Source organism: Labeo rohita, chromosome 23 (genome assembly GCF_022985175.1).
Source record: "Labeo rohita strain BAU-BD-2019 chromosome 23, IGBB_LRoh.1.0, whole genome shotgun sequence".
In the NCBI taxonomy this organism is placed as follows: Eukaryota; Metazoa; Chordata; class Actinopteri; order Cypriniformes; family Cyprinidae; genus Labeo; species Labeo rohita.
This window is the reverse complement of record NC_066891.1, coordinates 29,418,691-29,432,642: the sequence shown is the minus strand read 5'-3', so window position 1 is coordinate 29,432,642 and position 13,952 is coordinate 29,418,691. Positions and strand designations below refer to the sequence as shown.

Here is a 13,952-nt window from a genome sequence, read left to right as displayed (position 1 = left end):
TGTTGTATTATTTGTATTATCACCTCTCATTGCCATTCATTAAAAAAATAAATAAATAAGTATAATGAATACAAAAATCTAAATTAAAAATTGGCAAAATAATCTAATTAAAAATAATATCATGTTATCATGCAAAAATAGATTAATAAAACTTATTACTGATACTATGGTATTTGCATTTGCATTGATAGCTATTTATTTTTAAACAACAACAACAATAATAATAAGAATAATGTTTTTATTGTTGTAGGCATCATTAAGGTTACCACAGTCCTGACCTTCTTTTTCTTTTTCATTCTCTTCGCCATCATTGAGCGTCTTAGTGTCTCGCCAGGGTCCTCTTCACCACCTGGAAGCTCCTAATATAACATATTAAGCAATATTATGATCATTTATTTTCCCAACTTATAGTTTTTCTTGGCACTCTGGGAAAGTTCAAAAGATCAGAAAACTCAGTTCACATGAGCTGCTGTTAATCACGCCAGTCCTGTTAGATAAATTAGCACACAGTTTTTTCCTCAATGCTCAGAAGCAGTTTTTAAAGAGGTTAAATACTTTATTACAAGTAGAATGACAAAAAACATTTTTTAAGAGAGTAATGACGCCCAGAAGAAAAGCATTAATAGAAAAGTTTGAATTTTGTTACTCAGCCTTTTAAAAAAAAATGGTCCATATGACTGACACATTGTATTTCAAGGCATATGGGTTCAGAAGACATGAAATATAGCGCACACATCAAGTCATATAAACCTGTTTTAATATTTAGTTGCAGGTACGATGCTTTTAGAATTTTTATTTTTGTAAACTCCTGTCCTCCATTGTTAAAAAAAAAAAAAAAAAGTAGCGTGGGCATTCTGTATAACATCTCATTTTGTGTCTGAAAAGGAGGGTGGCTGATGACAAAACATTTACGTCTGGATGATCTATTTCTTTAACTAAGAATTAAGACAGAAGCACCACTGAAGAACAGACTAGCAGGAATGTGTTAGTGCATGACAGGAACTTGGAAGGGTGAGAACAGAACCAACCTCCACCGCAGTGTGATCATTCTCCTTAGACAGATCCCAGTCTGACGGAACCAAAGCCTACAGCACATCAGCACAGACCTTATATACACCACTTCATGCATGCGTTCTTAGTGAAGGTGCATTGCACTCTACAGTTTATCTTCTATAATAAACAGCTGATATACAAAACATGTCTAGCAACTTCAGATGTAAATAGCAATCATTGTAGAGGACACTCTGCTATAATGCAGTGTTCAAACCTGTTTATCATCTCTGACTCTTCCTAAAGACTCCTGCAGTTCTCTCCTCTTCTTCCTTATCTTCTCCCGTACATCACTGAAGACGACAACATAAACATAAACAAAAACTTAGTCTTAAAACAATCTCATTTTACGTTTTTACTCTTGAAGTAGTAAAAACAGTAAGATTACCTGGGCGATGACATTTTGGTGGCCATTAACACAATTATTTAATTCATATCAGATTAGAAGTCACGGGAGCGTCTTCATGAAACTGTAATAAAATCGTGAATGAGTCAAGTTTATAATGGAGGAACCGACTGTCGTCCACAGCAGACGCGGTCTATAAAAACACATCTGATGTTTCTGTTATACATAACACAACAGATTTAACAGATTATATGTCATTTCCAGCGCAGTAAGAAAATCTCTTCATAACAGCAGACTGTGATTTTTCGAGACATGAAATAAACATAACCCTGAACAAAACTGAATGCAAAGGCTTTCTAGATTTTAACAGTGCGAACAACATTAATCCACTGAAAAAGCAGCGACTGAATCTTTATTTTGGAGGAGTTTTACCGTCATGCGGCGTCTCACTGCCTGGTAACGGATGTAAATAATCTGCAACCGAACACACAGCAGTATGCGTCCGGTCCGTCCCACTCTGTGTCAGAGCGTTTTTCATTGGTTCATAATCCCGTCAATCATTTCAATTCCGAAACGTCACCATGCTTGAATCCGATCCTGCGTAAAAGTGTTTTTATTGTTATGTCGTTTATTTGATCGTGTTTACAATAGCACTTTACAAATTTTCTTTAATATAAAAACAAAAATGTATGTTTATTTATTTATTTTTTTTTTAAATCGTTTTATACCATCGTTTTTAGAACAAAAAAAAACAAAAAACAATTAGGGCAATTAAATAAATAAAAAAGGGCAATTACATAATATATAACATAAAAAAATACAGCATTAAACAAATAAAAAAATAAATAAAACAATATAAAATTAAAATTAAAATAAGGAAAGCAGTAACATAACATATCCATAATCAAGTACAAATAGTTATAAATTATTCAAAAAATATATATATCTATATACACTACCGTTCAAAAGTTTGGGGTCAGTACATTTTTATTGTTTCTTTTTTTTCTTTTTTTTCTTTTTAAGAAATTAATACTTTTATTCACCAAGGATGTATTAAGTTAATAATTATAAGTTTATTAAAAGTTAATAATAAATAATTTACATTGTTATAAAATATTTATATTTTGAATAAACACTGTACTTTTTAAACTTGTTATTCATGAAAGAATCCTGAAAAAAAAAAAAAATCACAGGTTCCAAAAAATATCTGGCAGCACAACTGTTGATATTATCCAGAATGATTTCTGAAGGATCATGTGACACTTAAGACTGGAGTAACAGCTGATAAAAATTCAGCTTTTCATCACAGGAATAAATTCTATTTTAAAGTATGTTAAAATAAAAAAACATTATTTTATATTGTAAAAACATTTTGCAATATTACTGTTTTTTTTTTTTCTATATTTTTAATCAAATAAATGCAGCCTTGATAAGCATAAGAGACTTCTTTAAAGACTATTACAAGTCTTACTGACCCCAAACTTTTGAACGGTAGTGTATATCTATCGATCTATATACATATATATATATATATATATATATATATATATATTAAGGTTTTAAGTAATTTACAGTTTTTTTTATTTATTTATTTATTTTTTTTTGCTTTGCTTTGCTTTGCTATTTTTTTTTTGTTTCTTTTAATGTACACAGGTAGTGACCTATTTCTATTTTAAAATGAGTAAAATTAGGTTTTTTCACTGCCCATTTACATTTAGAAATGAAAAATTTTCCATATATAATGAATAAATTAACAATATACCAAATGTTGAAGTCAGCAGTATACTCATAAAAAATAAAATATCCTTTTCTTTTAGTTGCTATTCAACATTAGTACTTTGTTTAACAAAAAAAACTAAATCACACCAAAACAATTTTGCATAAATACAATCATAAAATAAATGGACAATACTCGCATTTTCCTTTTTACAGAAAACGCCCTTTAAGTCAATGTCTTTACAAAACTTTGCAATTACCTGTTTTACAGGATAAATACGATGAACTATATTGAATGATACCTCTCTAATTTTATTAGTAATACAAAAACGTCTAGAGATCTTAAAGGTTTCTTTCCAATTGACATCTTGAAATTGTGATCTCCAAAAACCAATGGCTAAAGGAACACTAGAAATTTGGCAAATCTTTCTAAGATAATTATTATTACATTTTTTCTTTTATATTTATACCTTCCAATTTAACACAGAAATCAACATTTGGTTTTTCATCTATATCATTTACTAATAATTTCCTAAGTTCTGAGGGAACTGCATTAATTACCATTACATACTCCTTTACAGGTATATGAAATTAAATTTTTTTGAAGAACTCTGCATAGGTAAGCACTTGACTATTAGAATTCAACAGTTGTGAAACCAACAGTTGTGAATTTTTTTCTAAACCAATTAACTAAAAAAAAGAGATTTATTTTGGTGTGTAATGTATTTATTATTCCAAATTAAGCACTTGTGAGGGGAAAAAAAATTGTGTTTGTATATCATCATCCATGATAACAATGCCTGTCTGTGAAAGCTGGAAAGTTTTATGGGAAGCTTGCTAATATTAAAGTTACAATTAAGGAGAAATTCAATACCACCTACTTTTTCAAATATAATATTAGGGATATAATACCATAATTTATCTTTTGAACGAACATGATTTTATATCCACTTAATTTTAAAAATAATGCTAGATATTTCAAAATCAAGTACATTTAGCCCACCTTGATTAAGTGGATTACAAAGTATTTTTTTATTCCGATAATGGTGTTTATTTTTCCAAATAAAATGATATATACATTTATTTATATCATTAATAATACGTTTTGGAGTGTCTATAGCCATTGCAGTGTAAACTAGCCTAGATAAACCTTCAGATTTTGATAATAAAACTCTCCCATTTAAAGACAGGTCTCTCATTAGCCAAATGTTAAATTGTTTTTGAATTTTAGTAACTAATGGGGTATAATTAAGATTTATTCTTTCTTTTTGGTCTTTACATATCTTAATCCCTAAATAAGTAATATAGTCTTTTATCGGACAAGTCACTGGGTCTTTCTTTTAAAGCAAATAATTCACATTTTTTATATTTATAGCTAACCCTGATACCATATAGAATTCATTAAGTCTTTATGTCTTTTAGAAAAATTGCAGTATCTCCTGCTAACTGGGAACATTTAATCACATTATTTGCCAGCTGAATACCTTGAAATGGACTGATCTTAATATGCAGATACAATACTTGCATTACCAATAAAAATAATAAAGGAGATAATGGATCTCCTTCTTTAACCGCTATATTAAATCTAGGAGTGGTCCCGAAAGGTAACTTAACAGAACTATTGCAATTTTTATATAGTGTTCGAACTGTGTGGATAAAGTTGTTGCTGAAACCAAAAAAATCAAGAACTTTGAATAAAAAAATATGGTTCACAGTATTGAATGCTTTATAATAATCTATATTAAAAAAAAAAATAACTGTCATCATTTAAAAGAAAATTGTAGTCAATCAAATCTAATATTAATCGAATATTATTGCCAATATATCTACCACATAAGAAGCCAGATTGGCAATCATCTATAACTTCATTTAAAACTAACTTGCAAATGTATGTGAAAGTAATTTAGTGTCATTATTGATTAGAGTTATTGGCCTCCAATTTTCACTAAAACCCAACTGTTCAGTGCAGTATTGTCTTAGTCACTGATGCAATAACTCTTCCTTGTAATAAAAATATATTTATTAATTTAATAAAATCAATTATTGTGCACGACTGTGATTAGCTTATTTAGACAAAACCAACTTCGCATCAATCTCAGTCTGAGTGATATTATCTTAAACACAGTATAAGTGCATTATTTAAAGATTCTCATTTCTAAAATGCATCCTAATAGAGATTTTACTTCAGACCAGTTTCAATAAGAAACCTTACACGCTGTTTTGATTTCAACCATTTACTGGATGATAGATAATAAGATTATACGATCACTAAAACCCCTGAGAGCTAGAATTTCTGCTGCAGTATGTGAACAGGCCTTTCAGTGAAAGAACAAATATGACCTGATTGACTGTATTTTTGGAAACAACTTCTTGTTTGTTTGCTCCAGAAAACAAATGTGTTCTGCAGTAAAGCTGCTGAGCTGTTTTTCGTTTTTCATCTTTTCCCAAAGAATGCTATAGCAACCAATGGGGTGAGTATATATTTCCACATTCTGTACTGTATGTTATTTGATTCTGTTCAGATGGCTGTAATCAGAAATCAAAAAGGGTGTTTTCAGGGTTATGAGCTTTGGCTTCCATTTATTTTTTCCCAAATGCAAAACACTGTTGTTGGATTACTCATGTGAAACATGTAAAAACATTTTTTGTCCTCTGACAGAATCATCTGCTTTGCCATAATACATTTTCCCACTATTTCTTATGCAGTCAGTGACACATAGAGTGGATTTATGCACTAACATGGACTTATGAACGCACAAGTGCAGAATTACAGGGACATATTGGTCTAATTATCCTTTTTAGTAAACTTTTGAAATGAACCTTGAAACATATGTCTTATTTTTATTTTTTTCATATAAACAGATTAGAAAAAAATCAAAGAATATTCAAAACAAACCAGAATAGCCACAAAGCTTTTATTCGGGTCAAAATCTCAGAACAGTCCAGATGGTTGAGCTGTTTCCTCTGACAGCACACAAACTCTCTTATGACAACTTAAACTGAATTCAAGAAGTGACTCATCAACTCAATAAAACCAAGGGAGTTTCTGTTCAAATCTTTGGGTTCATTTGACACATCAATACACAGCAAAAAATAATGTTGTATGAGTTGCCATGGCAAACATTGTCATTATGCATTTGTTGGTCAGCAAATTAAACAATATGTGACCACAAAACCAGTCTTAAGTTGCACGGATATATTTGTAGCAATAGCCAAAAATACATTGTATGGGTCAAAATTATCAAATTTTCTTAAGTAAAGATCGCGTTCCATGAAGACATTTTGTTAATTTTCTACTCTAAACATATCAAAACTTCAAAGGCGATTTTCTCAATGTTTGAATTTTTTGGCACCCTCAGATTCCAGATTTTCAAATAGTTGTATCTTAACCAAATAGTGTTCTATCCTAACAAACCAAACACCAATTGAGTGCTTATTTATTCAGCTTTCAGATGATGTAAATCTCAATTTATACATCAATTTCAAAAAGAAAATTGACACTTATGACTGGTTTTGTGGTCCAGAGTCCCATATATACACTTTGTATAATATACAATATATTTCACATTAACATAAATATGTTGTTTTATTTTGTACATGTAATAAGTAAACATTTTACAAAAAAAAAATGCAGCTACACTTGCAGAAAAACTACACAAATATTAGGTGTAATCACATGTTAATTTTACATGAAACACTTAAAACCCCCTGTGAAAACGTGGAAATGTTTTACATTTACACCATCAAAATATTCCAAAACCACATGATTCTCATGTGCAAAGCATATATTTCACGTTATTTTATTGCATGTGTGATATTCATGTGTTTTTTTGTTTGTTTGTTTTTTTTCCATAAGGGTAACTACTTTTATTAATATTAAATATTTACTTACTAAAAATTCAAAATCCACACTTAAAATATGTTTACATATATTTTTAAGTGGGATCGATGAGTGTGAATATGCTGTGGGCATCATACTGGTATGTTCAAAAAATGGAAGACGTGGGAAAATCTACTTCCAAATAAATGTGGAAAAAGCATTTTCAGCCTAAAATGGTTAAAACTCCAGTTGACACCTTTAGCCTTAGGGCCTAAATGTATATAGGAATGCATATACAACAGTGTCAAAAAGGATTTTAATTTTCAGTATTTTGCATCAACAATATAAATGGTGACTTTCAGCAAGTTAGAGGCCATTTACACTGGACAATTATTTATTTATTTATTTTTTTTTGCATTCAAAAATAGCTCAGCTGAATGCAGAATTTCTGTGACATGTACATTTTCTTACTATACAACTGCTTTGTAAAACATGGAAACAGTGTCTAAAAATGTGTCGTCCATGGTGTGAGATGCTGAAAAAACAGCCTGACTCAATCCAAGATAGCGCTATTAATTGATGTTACAGTAGCTATTAGTAGTCTTCCGACAATGTATCCATATAGTTTGTATCTGCATAAAGCAAAAACCCAGAGAAAAGACTATCAGCCCAGCCAGGGTCAGCAAACAGGCCGTTCTGGTCCTTGTAGAAGATCTCCAGCCACACCTCATCCTCTGGATTGAGAAACATCACTGTTGAGCCAGATGCCACGTCATGGTTTCCTGTGTTGGCATCAAACGTCTTTATCCGGTACTGTCCGTTCTGAACCAACCCGATGGCCAGGTGCTTGTCAGCCAGAGTGATGTCATAAGAAAAGTAATATATTCCGGGGTAAGCACAGAGGAATTTTCCCGTTTCTGGGTTGTAGTGGCCACCCTCATTAAACAGGACTTTGTTAAACTTGATAGGTGCTTTTTCAGTGGGATAGCTACTGGTGATGCCTACCGAGAATGCTGATTTGGGAACCAAACTTCCACATTTGCAGATGCCTGGTTCTCCCGGAGGCCCTCGTTGGCCCTTGTCACCCTTCTGTCCGAGACGTCCTGGAGGACCAGGAGGCCCTAAATCTCCGGAATCACCCTCAGGTCCACGCTTCCCAATGAAACCTCTCTCTCCACGTTCCCCGAGTTTTCCCGTTGGCCCGACTCTACCTCTGAGCCCTAAAACAAACACAGGCCTCCTAAAGATGCTGTTGATTTCAAGCCAAAATCCTTTCAAACAACATCATACTTGCACTGGCTCAGTTTGTAATGATTGCCATTATTAATAAATAACATCATACCCAGAATGTAACATATTTTGATGTGGATGTGGTTGGAAACATTAAAATGCAATGATTTTTCTGGACTAGAAATCTGTCATTCAGATCATAAATTCTTTCAGCTCTTTATTACTGTAAGATATTACTCATCCTTAATAAGATTTTTGTCAGTGTGTGATTTATCACAATGTGATAACCTGTCATTATACATTAAAAAAATTTACTAAAGCAAACATCCAGACAGTGTTCTACTGCAAATGTATCAAACTCTGGTCCTGGAGGGCCACTGTCCCAAAACACCTAAAAGTTTCTAGTAATCCCGAAGACCTTGATTTATTGCAGAGTTGGCACCAGGTGTGGTGGACTTTGGATGGGAAGCATGTAATCGCTATTTGATTTTGTTCAGCAGGGAGGGGAGAGGAGGGAAATGGAGGGCATAGTAACTTGTTTGGGGGGCAAGGCCAACGAATCCCCACCCTTAGCACCAGCCATGATTTACTGATTCAGGTTTGTTTAATTAGATTTATAGCTAAACTCTGCAGGACAGTGTTACTCCAGGAAATTAATCTGACACACCTACTGCAAGGGTTCTCAACTCTGGTTCCCTAGGTCCACTTTCTTGCAAAGTTTAGTTCTAAACAATCCTAATCAAACACACCTAAACCAGCTAATCAGGGTCCAAACTATAGCTTGATCGAGGCTAAAGCTAAACAGTGCAGGAAAGTGGACCTTGAGATCCAGAGCCGAGAACCCCTGTTCTACTGGGATTAATTTTAGAGCAGGGGTGTCCAGTCTTGCTTCCTGAGGTCCACTGTCATACAAAGTTTGATCCAATCCTAATTAAACACACCTAAACTAACCAATCAGGAAAATCTGAATTACTAGAAATGTCCAGGCAGGTGTGTTAGAGCAAGTTGAAGTTAAACTCTGCAGGACACTGGAGCAGGACTAGACAATTTACAGCATGCATGCCCTGCGTGCGTGACCTGCAGAGTTTAGATCCAGCATGTCTCAACACACCTGCCATGAAGTTTCTAGTATGCCTAGTAAGAGCTTGATTAGCTGGTTCAGGTGTGTTTAATTGGGGTTGGAGCTAAGCTCTGCAGGACACTGGCCCTCCAGAAACAAGTTTGGGCACTCCTGATTTAGAGGCACACAAATATACAACCTTTTTCATTCAAATAGACAAGGGCTGGGTAACCTTGGTACTGGAGTTTGGGCACCCCTAATATAGAGCATATTGCTGTATTTCAAGCAGATGATGAATTGATTTAAGATTAGTCTATTTTAGGGCTGGGCAAAACACACCTGCAGAAGATAATCACACCTGCACAAGATAATCAATGTCTTCGAGATCACTAGAAAAGCTACTGGCATGTGTGTTTGATTAGGGTTGGAGCTAAACTCTGCAGGACAGTGGTCCTTTAGGACCGAAGTTGCCCAGCCCTGAAATAGACAGATCTTAAATCATTTCTACATCTACTTAAAATACAGCAATATGCTCAATATCGGGGTGCCCAAACTCAGTCCTGGAGGGCCAGTGTCCTGCAGAGTTTAGCTATAACCACAATTAAACACACCTGAACCAGCTGATCAAGCTCTTACTAGGCATACTAGAAACCTCCTGGCAGGTTTGTTGAGGCAAGCCAGATCTAAACTCTGCAGGTCACCGGCCCTCCAGTTCCGAGTTTGGGCACCCCTGCTCTATACTGAATGGTAACAGAACACCCCTTCCTTGCAAAACTACAATGTGTCTGGCACAAAAATAAACACAAATGTTACAGGGTAAGGTGATATATCTCGGACGAGCCCCCATTAATGTTATTTTTCTGTGCGATATGCTGAAACTAAGACTAAAATTGTACCAAAGAGCAGAATGAGGAGAAGAATCTAAAAAAGGCTTTCTCAGCTCTGGCCCTGGAGACCCATTGCCCTGTAAAGTTTAACTCCAAACATAATTAAAGAGTAATCCAGGTCTTCAGAAGCGGATTCTCATTTCGAAGGTTCACCCTCTGGACATCACGTTTGTCAGCTGCATATGTCATTGAGGATGTCTCATTTCAGAAAAATAACCTGTTACTCGGACTGTTAGTCCTAGTGAGCCATTAATTACTGGAATTCCTTCTTACTTTGTAATGAAATGATTACTTTTCTGTATTGACAAGGCCTCAATGATGTATACATCCAACAAAAGTGATTGGAGGTGATGGAGGTCACAACTACTGAAATGCCCAAACTCGGTTCTGGAGGGCCACTGCAGAGTTTAGCTCCAAACCCAATTAAACACACCTGAACCAGCTTATCAAGCCCTTACTATTCTATAGTATAAACTCTGCAGTGGACAATCCTGGTTTAAGCTAAACCCTGCATGGCTGCCTCTCTCCAGCCCTGGTGAAAAAAGGACCAGCTTAAACCAGCACCAAAACATACCTAACCAGCATCCCAGCATCAAAACATACCTACCAGCATATGCTGTTTTTTCACCAGGGAGGGCCAGATTTGAAGAACCTTGACCTAGAACCATTTTTCAGATAGCTTTAGCCTCAAACATTTTGTGACCTTTTTTTTACCATCCTGGACTAGCTTTACCTAAGAAACTGTTTACTCTACCTGGGTCGCCTTTTTCACCCTTTTCCCCCTTCCGTCCATCCCTCCCATCTCTTCCTGGGATTCCGACATGGCCATCCTCCCCACGAGGCCCAGGGGGTCCGGTCTTTCCCGGTGCTCCTGGCAAACCTGGAATGCTACATATAAACTGAGGTGGGGCTCCTTTGGACCTGGCCTCCAGCAGCTGACCCATAATGCACTGAGAAAGACAGACCACACCCACAATCATCCACATCCTCAGACCTAAGCACAGAAATAGAAGAGGAAGGATTAAAAAGAAACCAAATTGTTCACCAATTATTTTTTTTTTCTCATTTTTGGCTGAGCTTTTCCGTTAAGGCTTGGACCTAAGCCATAACTGTCAACAATAGTCAGACCCCATCAGTGGCTCTGATGGTTCAGCTTAGTGAATCACTGCATGAGAAGAAAAATGGAAGTGACAAAAGCAAGAAAGCAAAAGAACACACAGAAGGCTCTTTTCATTTTACATCATCCTGATATCTGAGTATTCCAATACGTGAATGATTTCATAATATCGTGGCCATCTGGAATTAGGTAAGTAAAGACCAGCTGATCAATATTACTCATATTCAAAATATTAAGCAAGTTCAGATTTGTGTAGTATCAGTATTATTAATCGAATGATGAATACAGACTACTGCCACCTACTGGTATGGAGAGCTATTTCCTCTAATGCAGGCACAGAATGTACATGTGTTCAAGCACAACTTTTTGGCCTAAATGCAGATGCTAGATGCAAGATGACATCGCAGTTAGATTTCATTGCTGCTTGTTCTTTCATGTTAGTTTTGGTGTGTCCCCAGCTGAAAACAAGACTACTGGCACTGCCAATTTATTTATACAAGGAATAAGAAGTGTCTCTATTCCAGAACAACAGACTGTTTCACATTACGAGGAAGAGGATGATTCTGTCTTTGAGCTTCATTACAGATGGTTTTATTGCTTTGACTGTTTGCTGACCATATATACACACTAATGCAATTTGTGTATTAAATTACAAAAAATAAAGCCAATCTTATATAAATCTTATAAATCTATATACGCTAAGTGCATGTGTTTCTTATTTGCTTTTTAGATGGGGGCATTTTAGGAAAAAGATGACATTATAAAAATTAAAACATCTGGCTATTAAAAGAGATTTCAGACCAGCAGACGAAAATGACCAGAGCCAAGTTTACATCCTACAAGAAAAATGATAACAATACTGAGACTCTTAAAAATGAAGAACGTGTCCGGTCTTGAAAGAGACAAAAACTGTGGTAGAATAACACATGCATTGTACTGTACCTAAAACAAGACTGCACAGCTTCTCAGCACGTGATTTCTATTGGAAAATAACCTCATGAGCAATTTATTATGATTACACATCTGACTTAATCCTTGCCAAGTATCCAGTAAGATTACATATTGTTTTCTCAAGAATTCAGATGTGCGTGGACATGCAATTACTTAAACCGAGTGTATTCTTATGTCCACAAATATGCTGAACCCGTGCAGGGCTTTGTGTGTTTTGATATCAGCTCAGATGCATGGTATGCAGCAGAACTCATCTTACAGCCCATTCTGAATGATGATATGGTAATGGGTCTGAGGCTTTGATCCAACTCATTCCAAAACTACAACATCACTGAACTAAATCAGTAAGCAACATGACCGTAACACGCTGAAAATACTGATTCTAATACCAAATTATTGTCATATGTTGTTGTATACAGAAAATACTATGTTAATACTTTTCAAAGAATATATATAATTATATAATTTTTTTATTGAAAGCATACTTTCAAATAACAGATGCATGGTAACACATTTTATAAGACTTTTTATAATATTTGGGTAGATTTTAAGTCATGAAATTGTGGCTTTGTTATTTTGAAGAGCAAACAAGCACAAGAGAGTTGGACTACATCCATGCTGGTGTGCTCATCTTTGGCTCTCTGAATTTTGCCACCGAAATATTCAGACAAACTGTTTTTTAGAAATCAAATAAACCATTCAAAAGCCAATACAGCCCGCTGTAAATAGTTCAGTGGTTGCTTCTGTCTTTTTAAGCTGTGGTGCTCACGTGGAAGAGACAGAGATCGGGTTTTAGTTGATCCCCTATCAATAGAAAAAGTGTCAAAAATCATCTCACCATTCCCAAAAGAATTTATATTTGCCTTTTATAGAAATATGTCCTTCATAGCTGTACTATCTGATGAGCCAAGCACAGCTGTGACAGCAAATTGGACCGTAACACACTTTTGTACGCTCTTAAATCCGGTTTGTGATGGCAAATGGAATAAAACATCTGGGACGTTCAGCGTAAGTGTGAAATGATAGTACCAAACATCCTCCCTTGAAAGACAAACACTGTTACTATGACAACAGAGTCAACTCTGTCCCATCACAAAACTGCAGTCTGTTAAAGGAAAATTGAACCCATAAAATGAAAACTTCATTTACGAATTCTCAAGTTTTCCCAAAGTCATCATTCTGTCAATCTTTTGTGGAACACAGAATGAGTGAAAATGTTTGAAATGGGTTTGTTTGCTTTTCTTCCATACAATAAATGTGGACTGAGGCTGTAAAAGTATCATAACAGTGATCCATGTGACTTGTGTACTATTCAAAGTCTTGCAAAAGATTTGTGTGAGAAGCAGAGCCTTTAGTTGTTACTTATAAATTTCTTTTATTGTGGCTTTGAAAAAAATAAAGGTAAGTAAATGTTTATTTTTCCAAACTATTTCTTCATGTTTTCAACACATAAAAAAAAAAAAAATATATATATATATTTCATATATTTGAAAAATACAAGTTATACATCAAAATACAGCCTCTATTAAAAAGTTACATCTCTAAAAAGTTACAAATCTGATGACACAACCAGAAAAATAGTTTTTTTGAACCCGTCTGATAAATGGTCTAAATAACAAAAACAGTGACTTGCCAGTTTCTGTTGCGAGATGCTGTTGCTGTTCTCCTAGTCTTGATTTATTTTTTCAGTAGTTTGAATTCCTCAGTTTGAGCTGTGTCCTGTTTTCTCTGCTTCAGATTTGTGTGCTTTGCTTCTTTTCTTTCTTCCTTTCTGT

The 13,952-nt window shown here is 34.6% G+C and overlaps 3 protein-coding genes across 4 annotated transcripts in view; 1 reads left to right on the top strand and 2 right to left on the bottom strand.

Moving 5' to 3' along the window:
- Window positions 1–1,901, bottom strand: part of cc2d2a (coiled-coil and C2 domain containing 2A) — a 28,756-nt gene extending 26,855 nt beyond the window's left edge. Inside the window, exons 1-5 of one of the 2 annotated variants that reach the window (XM_051096281.1) lie at window positions 1,829–1,901; window positions 1,439–1,520; window positions 1,268–1,343; window positions 1,029–1,085; window positions 279–359 (exon numbers count right to left, since the gene is read on the bottom strand). In XM_051096281.1, the coding sequence (XP_050952238.1) occupies window positions 279–359; window positions 1,029–1,085; window positions 1,268–1,343; window positions 1,439–1,464 (240 nt within the window). In that variant the 5' untranslated portion in view covers window positions 1,465–1,520; window positions 1,829–1,901. The remainder of the gene's footprint in view (window positions 1–278; window positions 360–1,028; window positions 1,086–1,267; window positions 1,344–1,438; window positions 1,521–1,828) is intronic. The other variant, XM_051096282.1, reaches the window with a different exon arrangement.
- snai1b (snail family zinc finger 1b) overlaps window positions 1–13,952 on the top strand; it is a 478,512-nt gene that overhangs the window by 346,165 nt on the left and 118,395 nt on the right. The window lies entirely within an intron of this gene.
- LOC127154634 (complement C1q tumor necrosis factor-related protein 7) lies at window positions 6,249–13,948 on the bottom strand. The gene is made up of 3 exons (XM_051096298.1): window positions 13,811–13,948; window positions 10,864–11,103; window positions 6,249–8,152 (listed from the first exon to the last, which is right to left on the bottom strand). The coding sequence occupies exons 2-3, from the start codon at window positions 11,093–11,095 to the stop codon at window positions 7,527–7,529; spliced, it is 858 nt and encodes a 285-aa protein (XP_050952255.1). The 5' UTR covers window positions 11,096–11,103; window positions 13,811–13,948; the 3' UTR covers window positions 6,249–7,526.